This window comes from Mixophyes fleayi, chromosome 2 (genome assembly GCF_038048845.1).
Source record: "Mixophyes fleayi isolate aMixFle1 chromosome 2, aMixFle1.hap1, whole genome shotgun sequence".
Taxonomy (NCBI): domain Eukaryota; kingdom Metazoa; phylum Chordata; class Amphibia; order Anura; family Limnodynastidae; genus Mixophyes; species Mixophyes fleayi.
This window is the reverse complement of record NC_134403.1, coordinates 333,741,917-333,754,040: the sequence shown is the minus strand read 5'-3', so window position 1 is coordinate 333,754,040 and position 12,124 is coordinate 333,741,917. Positions and strand designations below refer to the sequence as shown.

Sequence of the window (12,124 nt, the reverse complement as noted above, 5' to 3'; positions counted from 1 at the left end):
AACACTGGTTAGAGAGTCATTGCTCTGCCATTGAGTTATATTAATTAATCTGTTACCAGACTCCAGCTAATCCCACAAATGACTTAAACTGACTGTTAAGCCAACACTATAATAAATTAATCACTAGTTTGATAGTCTCTCTTATTGCAGCTGAAGAAGAATGGCAACTGATACTACGCTCAATCAGCAATCTTATCCCCGGTATTATTGTATCCTGCACTGTGCTGCACTGTACTAGCCCTAATCTATACTTGACACAATGCTATAAATATACTGGATACCACAATTAACTGCTAAGAAGCTGAAACATGCAATAGTGTATTAGGAGACACAAAAATGATATGGATGTGTACCTCAACAATAGTGTTGTAACATACAGAGGTGAAATGTATAGTGCAAAACACTAATGGTTACTATCGCAACCTGAAAATTCAGTAACTACTGTAACAATACATGCAGACTGGAATGAATGTAGTAACACTTAACAATAGGAAAGAAATGAAAAGGTGAGAGGTTTGTGTATGTAAAAACCTGTTTAGGACACGCTCAGCAGGAGGATCTACATGCAAAAAAACACCCCTCCCTAGTAAAATACCGACTGAGGTTGGAGTTGAAATTGATAGCATGGCCAAGGTGGACCAGGGATGATCCAAATCCTGCATTTATTCTGGCTAGTAATGCAAATGAAAAACCTGAACAGACATGTATATTAAGCTTAGCTACCTACAATGATATTAAAGAGGTATTATTGTTTAATTGGCTGCTAACAAAATTGACCCTAGTCTGTGTGTGTGTCTGTCTGTCTGTCTCTGTGTGTGTGTGTTAGGGAATTTAGACTGTAAGCCCCAATGGGGCAGGGACTGATGTGAGTGAGTTATCTGTACAGCGCTGCGGAATCAGTGGTGCTATATAAATAAATGGTAATAATAATAATGTTAAACTGACTAGTACTCCGAATTCTAAGAAATTCTAAGTAATCTTTTCTCAGAAACTGCATTAGAAGGGGGGCTGTACATGCCTCCCACTTTGGGATTTGTAAATTTTCACTATTCTAGCATAGTTTACCAACTTCTAGCAGAGAAGTTGGTAAACTAAAGGTGGAAAGTCCCTCTTTGACTTAGGGCCTGATTCAAGTCCTAATGCAATTTGCACGTAAGTTGCGTTTGAAAAAAGAGCATGGAACTTGTGCATAGTTCCTACCATTTGAATCTATGTGTAAGTACGCTCTACCTTCGCATTACTTGCAGTACGTAGACATATAAAACTGAAGTACATGCACAACTACATGTATAATAAAAGCTCACATCAGAATGCATAAAAAAACATGTTTGTTCATGAAAGAAAATAACTGTTAACAGCACAATTATATATATATAAATATATATATATATATATATATATATATATATATATATATATATATATATATAAACATTGCAAGTAATAACTTATTTATATTTATATTTTTACATGAATTCTGTAAATAAAGATGCTCTCAATACATATACTGTACACACAATGGGCCTGATCCAGCTAAGTAAGCCAAAGCAATTAGTAAGTTTTCTCCCGGACAAACCATGTTAGAATGCAAGGGGTGCATATTATTTTATTATTTTGCACATAAGTTAAATACTGGCTGTTTATTCATGCAAAACACAAATACTTGATAGCTTTTATGTTTCCACTGAAATTTAAAGTTAATCTAGAACATGCCCTATTCTAATTATAATCTGACCCCACATTTTAAATTTAGCTCCCCCTTCAGTGCAACATGATTTTGCCAAGGTGCAAATATTCTGTGCTGCCTAGTGGCACACATATATGTACTTTTGAAATTAAAGACTATGCCATAACAGTCATCACTATCAGTTAGCATTTACACCAGCCCTGCAGTCTGTGTCGGAATGAACCTACTGTACATGGCCTATGTTAGTCCGCCTCTTCCCTCCCCTGTTTGCCTCTCAAGTCATAGGTAGTAGTAAGTGTAAGAAACGAGTTGCGTTCATTGGCATAAGGTCTGTTTCTGGGCATGCGTAGAGCTATTTCATGCAAGATACTCTGCACAAATGGATGTATGTGCGACATGTATATTATCCAATAATAACCTGTGCTTCATGAATGGTAAATGTATCCTGTGACCTATGTAACTTTAAGACAGTTGTTGTCAGCGCTTATCCTTAACACTGCATATCTGTGTCTATCTAGCAAAATGTAAACATGAAGTATTGGTTCATATTTTTATCAAAACATTAAAGCCTGTGATTTTGTTTTGTATACATATATGGTCATTTATATTGCCACGCAGCTGGTATTATTATTATTATTATTATTATCCTTTATTTGTTAGGCGCCACAAGATTTCCGCAGCGCCGTACACAGTACAAACAGTAGACTATACAGGGTGAAACAGTACAGAACAATAAACAAAAATACCAATACCTCAGAAACTCCAGGCAGGCTGCTGCAATAAGCATGGAGCAGAAGAACAGGTGAGGAGACAGGAGGGAAGAGGGCCCTGCTCATTCGAGCTTACATCCTAAGGGAGGGTTGACAGACCAGGCACAAGAGGAGCCGGTTGAGGCAATGGGAGAGAGGGGAGAATGAGCGGAGGAGATAGGGGTTAAGTGCATGGTTGGTAGGCTTTGAGAAAGAGGTGAGTTTTGAGTGCACGTTTGAAGGAGCACAGAGTGGGAGAGAGGCGGATGGAGCGAGGGAGGTCATTCCAGTGAAGGGGGGCTGCACGGGTATCATATTCAATATGGGATATATCGAACACGGGCTTATTGTTTCTCACGTATGTAACTTTGACTTCAAAAGAACTTTCTGTAATGCCTAATGTCAGATGAGTACTTTGACTGACTTGTCTCTGTTGCATGAAATAAACGTATTAGACCCTCTATAATATAGTAGATCCTCTACCACGTATTAGACCTTCTACCATCCCTGTATGTTAGGTCATTCTCCCCTTAAGACTGGACCTCTGACCCAAAACTGGGATTTGTTAAAAGCCACCTAACAAAAATGATTATACTAAAATTCAATTATTATAAATTTAAAGGCAGCAAAGAAAAATGTGTTCTTCCTCGTGGGTGACTTTACCTGTTCAAAAATGAATTGAGAAACTAGTGGTTCTGACAATGAAAGTTCATTTTAAAAAATAACTACCTTTCAAAAGTGGCAGAAGAATCAATTAAAGGGGGAGGTGGAGATCTGCTAGACCTGTTATTGTCTAATAAAACTGATATTATATCTAATATGCTGGAAAGCAGACATTTAGAAAATAGCAATCCCAACATGGTAACATTTAACGTGAGTTTAAATAAAATTATTTTAAGGGAATTTGCTGTTACATGTACATACCTTATGTCAACACCATTTCTAAGAATAAAAGGCAATGTGGTATAATAAGAAAAAATAGCTAATATAAATTGGTAAACCTATAAGTGACTGAAAACTAATTATGAAATACAAGGAATGTAGTAAAATATGTAACATAAATCAGGTTAGCAGGCTTTGAAGCTAAAAAAAATGGATTGCTAATGAAAGCAAGTCTAATGTCAAAAGGGTTTCAAGTTTGTGACAGTATAGCGAGAGCATACTGTTAATATTGGGTGACTAAGTAATAAACCTATTGTAGAAAATAAAGAGAATGCTAATCTTTTAAATATGTTTTTCCCATTTGTATTCACAAAGGAGGAGTAAATGCAAGGAAATAGGTTGTGTAGCAATCGCCTACATCATTACTGTACATGAATCATGTGTATAACATAAGAGGAGGCTGTTCCCTAAACATGCTATTAAAGCACCTGACACAGATGGCTTCCACCCATGTGTGCTAAAGGAACTGAGATCATTAACAGACACACCACTATTTTTTATATTTAAAGTTTTTCTCATAACCGGGTCAGTGTCAGAAGTGGAGAGCAGATGGTACCAGTCTTTAAAAAGGGACCAACATTGTAAAAGGTAATTTTGGACATATGCGTCTGATTTCAGTTTTGTTTAAAATATTCAAAGAAATTTTGAAGGATATGATTCTGAAATATAGTGTAGACAATTATCTGGTAACACATTATCAGCATGATTTCATGACGGAACAGTCATGACTAACAAGTATATTAAGTTTATGAGGAGCTTGGAAGTACAAGTGCATTTTAAAAAAAAAATTCAATGTTGTAACTGCCATGTTTGTTACATATTCTTTTACTAAGAACTTAATAAAAACATTTTAAGTTAAATAAAAAAAATAAAAAAAAGTTCAACATAAGAGTGTAATACATGAGATGAGAATACTAGGTATAAAGAAACAAAAATGTACATGTACATGGGTACACAACTGGTTAAAAGAGAGAAGACAAAGGCTAGTTATCAACAGAATCTATTTAGACTTAGCTAAGAGTATTAGTCGTGTCCCACAGGGATCAGTTTTGGGCCTTCTCCATTTCAATCTTTCTATTTATGACCTTGGAAATTGCTTAGAAAGTAGGGTGATTTGTTGATGACACTACGCTATGTAGGGTTATTTACACAGAGCAGTTGAAGAAAGATTTAGACCAGGCCTGTCCAACCTGCGGCCCTCCAGGTGTTGCGAAACTACAAGCCCCAGCATGCTTTGCCAGTAGACAAACTGTTGATAGTTGGAAGGGCATGCTGGGACTTGTAGTTTCACAACATCTGGAGGGCCGCAGGTTGGACAGGCCTGATTTAGACAATGTAGCAAACTGGGTTGTTACATGGCAATTTAAATTTTATGTATCTTTATGCACCTTGGACATGGTAATTGTAACTGTGCTACTTACGCCTTAAATGGAATAAAATTGGGGAAAACTGAGATGGAAAATGACTTAGTGGTTAGCACTTTTGCCTCACAGCACTGGGGTCATGAGTTCAATTCCCAACCATTTCCTTATCTGTGAAGAGTTTGTATGTTCTCCCTTGTGTTTGTGTGGGTTTCCTCTGAATGCTCTGGTTTCCTCCCACACTCCAAAAACAAGTAGGTTAATTGGCTGCTATCAAATTGACCCTAGTCTCTCTGTCTGTCTGTGTGCATGTTAGAGAATTTAGATTGTAAGCTTTAATGGGGCAGGGACTGATGCGAGTGAGTTCTCTGTACAGCGCTGCGGAATTAGTGGCTCTATATAAATAGCTGATGATGATGATGGTTAGGAATACTAATTGACAAAATGCTGAGTATCAGCTCCTAATACCAGATAGTAGATGCAAAAGCCTAGGATGCATAAAAGTAGGATACATACATTTGATGATAACATACATCATTGTAAAAGACACTACTTGGATAAAATCTTGAATATGGGGTACAATTTTGGGCTCCCCACATAGAAAATTAGATAGGGTTCAGAGTCAGGCAGTCACATTAATAAAGTGATCGGAAGGGTTAAGTTATAAAGAATGCTTAGAATACCTAAGTATGTATAGTTTGGAATAATGGTGCCCTTGAGTTGACCTATTGTAGAATTTATTTTTTGTACCAAGGACTATACAGAATACAAGAGGTCATCAATTGTGAATGGAAGAAGTAAGCTTTCACCATCTGCATATGAGGGGGTTCTTTACTGTAAAGGAATGTGGACTGTGGGATTATTTACTACAAATTTAACAATGAAAAATAACAAAAAAACTATATAATGAGACTCAAAAGGGGGCGGCACAGTTGCAGAATTAATTTGCAAAACAATATGTGAAATGCGTGGAAACAAACCTGTCTCCATCATGCATTGCTCATTTTGTTTTCCTGCCAAACTATCAACCTTTTGGATCACGCAACTAAACATTAAAGGGCAACTAAATCTAAGATATCAGTTGGCTAATATTATTATTATCCGAGAAATATTCACACATAAAGGTGTGAAGCCGCATGCTCTGGCAGCCACGGGTATGCTATTACTTGTAGTTCTACAAGTGCCCGCATGCTCTGGCAGCCATGGGTATGCTATCACTTGTAGTTCTACAAGTGCCCGCATGCTCTGGCAGCCATGGGTATGCTATCACTTGTAGTTTTACAAGCACAAGCAAGTGTTTGGGAAGAGCCCTAGTGCTTTCAGCATGGGTCTGGTTTCATTTGGGGGAGGGACCCATATTTGTTTTGTGGGCCTGGTTCCCCTAGGGAATTCAGCCCTGTTTTGAATGGGCTAGAAACCCCATGATGCAGGTTTCCCTGTTATAGTGGCACCAGCCTAGCCTTCATACCGCTTGGTTGGGGGGACCCCATACTGTTTATCACCCCGATTTTACCGCAAATAGCCCAGGCTATGATCGCTGGTGCTGAGAACAATTTGGGGTGGAGAATTCATGCTGCTCATGTAGAATATGTATTATTAATGTGTACTAAGTGCAATAAAACTGTGTTATTGTCTTTTACATTTGTTTCACACTTAACTTTGAATACAACTAAATAGTGGTTGGAAACAACAAGGCTTTGGAAAACCACGAATTAGTGGCTAATTAATTATTGAACAAAAACATATCTTTAAATACAGTTTTATGTAGAGTAACTGCTTTGTGTTAATATCCAAAGTGTCTGACTGATCTAAGATACAATTCATATCAGCGCATTGTCCGTATAAAACAAGCCATAAATATACATTTTAATGAGATTGAAGTGAAATTCCTGGAAAAGAACTAAGCATCTGTATGGGTGAAATGTAGTTTAAATAATTATGAATAAAATGACACTATGGTATATGGAAGGAAGCTTGGTTATGGGGAGAAAACACTTAATGATGTCTGTGAAATAGAACCGTGTTATTAAGATCAGACAGGTATACTGATATAGTACTAATATAGTACACATATAGTACACATATAGAACCTGTCCTGCGGATACAATAGAGGCTACATAGAATGCACAGTAGTCAGCACAGCTATGCAGTACATTAATATACAGTAAAGAGAAAGGACTTCTTACCCCACAAGATAAGCCAGAATGGACAGCTGAATAACACGGAATAAAATCCCCACCTTTTTGTTCTTGGCAATGACATATTTCTCAGTCTTGTAGTCAAAGACTGACAGGAACAAGCCTTTACAAGCGACCTGCCCCATTCTGTCTGCTCACATTGCAGCAGTAAGGGAGACAGTGAGGATGGGAATGCAGCTCTGATTCAGTCACACGCGCTCTGTCCTGAAACATGAGAAACAAATGGCTGAGACTGCTCCCTGCATGCACACCCAGTACAGCACAGTACAGTATCTCCACCTCCAGTGTCCGGGACACCCCGGTGACATTGTCAGGACACTCACACAGTCTGCAAATTTAATACTTCATGTCTTCATTTATTTATAAACATTTCATGCTGTCGCACAACTCTCTACAAGCAGACTTTAAAATGGTCATGACTTCCATACATTTGTATTGCAAAACAGAGACACTAATGTGACCTGAAGCTTGTATAGGCCCTTCACATCTTCTTGGGTCCCAAATGAGGTAAAATAGTTTTTGGATGAAACTACATCAAAGAACCAATTCCCGCTTATTTTTTTTAATGTGGATGTATAAAGAATCTGGGGGGTAAATTTATCAAGCTGCGGGTTTGAAAAAGTGGAGCTGTTGCCTATAGCAACCAATCAGATTCTAGGGCCTGATTCATTAAGGATCTTAAATGAAGAAGATCCTTATTTCAGTCTCCTGGGCAAAACCATGTTACAATGCAAGGGGTGCAAATGAGTGTTCTGTTTTGCACATAAGTTAAATACTGACTGTTTTTTCATGTAAAAAAGGATCCTCTTCATTTAAGATCCTTAATGAATCAGGCCCCTAGTTATCATTTATTAAGTGCATTCTACAAAATGACAGCTAGCATCTGATTGGTTGCTATAGGCAACGTCTTCACTTTTTCAAACCCGCAGCTTGATAAATTTATCCCTAAAAGTGAGACAAAGATTATTGGTGCAAAATAATGGGTCCTACAATTGGTCAGTATAGTATTACCAGTTTCGTTACTGCTTTACTTTAACCATACTTGCCAACCTTCTGTTCTTACCCTCTGGGAGTTCACGGAGGGCAGAGGGGGCAGGGAGTGGCGGATCACGCCATTTTGGCCCCGCACCCAAGAAGTAGTCAATAATTTGTCACAGGGGCGGGGCCAAAATGACACGATTCACCGTTAATCATGTCATTGAGGCTCCCGAGGGGCAGGTTTACGGGAGAGTTGCCTCCTCTCCCGGGAGTCCATGAGACCTACCCGGAAATCTCTCCCAGACATTTCGGGAGAGTGGGCAAGTATGACTTTAATCTAAAATAGAATTATCATCATCATCATCATCAACCAGTCAAAGTGACCAGATATGTCCTTGTTGTGAATTTATAATGACAAGTATAAACCTTTGTGATATTGATAAGTTCAATTAAATTATTTATTACATTATTAGGAGGTTGATGAATGTTAATGTAGATGTTACTATGTTGGCTCATTAGGAAGAAAAGGGAATACTGAGATAGTGAATTGAAAATGGATTGGTCAAAAGCAGTGCATTTGAAAATTAAAATTTTACTTGATCACTGTGAATACAGGTGACCTTGATTCAAAAACAGAATCACTTATGTGACATGCAGAGCAAAGCCTGCTGGGAGAAGGACATGCAGTGGTGGATGCAGGGCAGAGGGCATACAACAGTGTGCTGTATGTAACAGACATGTGCTGTGTGCACAGGGCCGCCATCAGGGGGGTACTGGGGGGACTGTTGTACCGGGCCCGGGCTCACCAGGGGGCCCGGTACAACAACGCAACACGTACAAGTCGTCCATAGGTTTTATCCCATCCCCGACCAGCAGGAGATGAAGACTGAATACAACAAGTTGCTAGTGAAACGCACAATAAAAAACCGTCAACGTCCTTTCAAATTAGCTAAATTTGATTCACCAGACTTGGTGGCAGCTCAGGACTACACTGCGTGCGTACTAGGAGCTCCGCCTCCGTGACGGTCCTGCAGAATATGCCGCGCTTCTATTGGTGAAGGCGGCTGCCACTTATAACCTCTCTGTTGTATTTCCATTCCTAAATACGCCTAATTGCGGCCCCAGAAATGTCCGTTGCTCGGCAACCAGGAGGACGCTGGTAAAATCAACCAGCTTGTTCATTTACCCTGGTTACTGCGAAGTTCTAAACGAAGGAGAAAGCGTTCTACTCATTTATCTGTGCACACAGCCTGGTATGTAGCCGACCCGCCGAGCACATAGGAATGCTCATATGTTTTTCTTTATTTTGCTCATGGGGGGGGGGGCGTACTGGGCCCCATGATTCCTGGAGGCGGCCCTGTGTGTGCGTGTGCTTTTGTAGAATGGTTTTGCCTTGAGATGATTTCTCTTGGTCTGCGTGTGCAGGAGTGCTGTCATTCTTATGACGCTGATTGCAAGAACATAAATGTGCTACAATTCTCTCAATGAGGAAAACAATTAGCCTACAAGCTACATTTCCATTAAGCCAGAGCTTCACATTCATGTATGATAACATTGCTTTAGTTCATAGAAATGTGACATAAGAAAATGTGACACAGAGCAGAAAGAACGCTGCCTGTATGTAAAGTTGTTAAACATGTTTGCATCATTTTCTATATTGAATAATATTACAATATATCAACACTATGGGACATGTATTGTTAAACTAAATCAATCTTTACTGAAGTGCATATTTGCCCATTAAGTACACATTTATTTTATAATTAGCAAGATAGGAAATAATACATTCACAAAGGACACATGCAGAGCAACACTAAACTTCTGTTGGATTAATTTACAAAGCAAAAAGTGCAGAACACAATAAAGGTAATCTATAAAGCGCACTGGTTGTGCACTGCAAGATGCCTTGGAAGAGGTGGAAAATCTGAAGAGATGCACTATGCAATTGTGTAATAACTCCATCAAAGTCCAAACTCCTAACACTTCAGAGTCAGACCCACACCGTTAACATTTCTGTTTCTTTAATAAACTATTGCTCTTTTGAGATGCTGCAAAGTTCTTTTGTAGAGTGGAAATGCCCTCTCCCCCAGCAGTAATGAATGCCCAAGAAATACACCTCTTTATCTCAGTTTAGTAATCTTACTGCTTAAAATAAAATTTCATCTTGCACTGCTCCCCAGAAGTAGGTGCCTACGTCATGGCTGTGCAAACATCTGCTGTTCCGCAAACTCCCCCATCTTGCACCACTCCCATCTTGCACTACCCCATCTTGCAAAACCCCATCTTGCACCACTCCCATCTTGCACCACCTCATCATGCACCACTCCCATTTTGCACCATCCCATTTTGCACCATCCTCATCTTGCATTACCTCATCTTGCATCACCTCATCTTGCACCACCCCATCTTGCACCACCTCCACCTTGCACCACCTCATCTTGCACCACATCATCTTCCACCACTGCCATCTTGCACGACTCTCACCTTACACGGCTGCCATCTTGCACCACTCTCATCTTGCACCACACCATCTTGCACAACTCCCATCTTGCACAACTCCCATCTTGCACCACTCTCATCTTGCACCACATTTTACAGCATACGATCTTACACCACCCCATCTTGCAAAACCCCATCTTGCACCACTCCCATCTTGCATCACCCCATCTTGCACCACCTCATCATGCACCACTCCCATTTTGCACCATCCCATTTTGCACCATCCTCATCTTGCATTACCTCATCTTGCATCACCTCATCTTGCACCACCCCATCTTGCACCACCTCCACCTTGCACCACCTCATCTTGCACCACATCATCTTCCACCACTGCCATCTTGCACGACTCTCACCTTACACCGCTGCCATCTTGCACCACTCTCATCTTGCACCACACCATCTTGCACAACTCCCATCTTGCACAACTCCCATCTTGCACCACTCTCATCTTGCACCACATTTTACAGCATACGATCTTACACCACCCCATCTTGCACCACTCCCATCTTGCACCACTCCCATCTTACACCGCTCTCATCTTGCACCACCCCATCTTGCACCACCCCCATCTTGCACCACTCCATCTTGCAATACCCCATCTTGCACCACCCCATCTTGCACCACTCTCATCTTGCACCACTCTCATCTTGCACCACCCCATCTTGCACCACCTCATCTTGCACCACTCCAATCTTGCACCACTCTCATTTTGCACCACCCCATCTTGCATCAACCCATCTTGTGCCACCCCATCTTGCACCACCTCATCTTGCTCCACCCCATCTTGCACCACCACATCTTGCATCACCTCATCTTGCACCACCCCATCCTGCACCACCCCCATCTTGCTCCATCCCATCCTGCACCACCCCATCTAGATCCACCCCATCTTGCACCACCCCCAACTTGCACCACCCCCATCTTGCACCACCCCATCTTGCACCACCCCATCTTGCACCACTCTATCTTGCACCGCCTCATGTTGCACCACCTCATCTTGTATCACCTCAACCCATGTTACCTTATCTTGCTTCCCCTCCATCTTGCACCACCCACATCTTGCATTGCCCCCATCTTGCTCTACCCCATCTCACTCCACCCCCATCCTGCTCCACCCCATCTTGCACCACCCCATATTGCTCAACCCCCAATCTTCCACCACCCCATCTTGCACCACCTCATCTGGCACCACCCCATCTTACATCACCTCATCTTGCATCACCCCCATCTTGCACCACCCCATCTTGCCTCACCCCATCTTGCACCACTCCATCTTGCAATACCCCATCTTGCAATACCCCATCTTGCACCACCCCATCTTGCACCACTCTCATCTTGCACCACTCCCATCTTGCACTACCCCATCTTGCAAAACCCCATCTTGCACCACTCCCATCTTGCATCACCCCATCTTGCACCACCTCATCATGCACCACTCCCATTTTGCACCATCCCATTTTGCACCATCCTCATCTTGCATTACCTCATCTTGCATCACCTCATCTTGCACCACCCCATCTTGCACCACCTCCACCTTGCACCACCTCATCTTGCACCACATCATCTTCCACCACTGCCATCTTGCACGACTCTCACCTTACACCGCTGCCATCTTGCACCACTCTCATCTTGCACCACACCATCTTGCACAACTCCCATCTTGCACAACTCCCATCTTGCACCACTCTCATCTTGCACCACATTTTACAG

General features: G+C 41.1%; 1 protein-coding gene across 2 annotated transcripts in view; it reads right to left on the bottom strand.

Moving 5' to 3' along the window:
• The window catches only part of P2RX5 (purinergic receptor P2X 5), a 77,039-nt gene extending 69,816 nt beyond the window's left edge, over window positions 1-7,223 (bottom strand). Inside the window, exon 1 of one of the 2 annotated variants that reach the window (XM_075196945.1) lies at window positions 6,926-7,223. In XM_075196945.1, the coding sequence (XP_075053046.1) occupies window positions 6,926-7,062 (137 nt within the window). In that variant the 5' untranslated portion in view covers window positions 7,063-7,223. The remainder of the gene's footprint in view (window positions 1-6,925) is intronic. The other variant, XM_075196946.1, reaches the window with a different exon arrangement.
• Window positions 7,224-12,124: the final 4,901 nt, after the last annotated feature.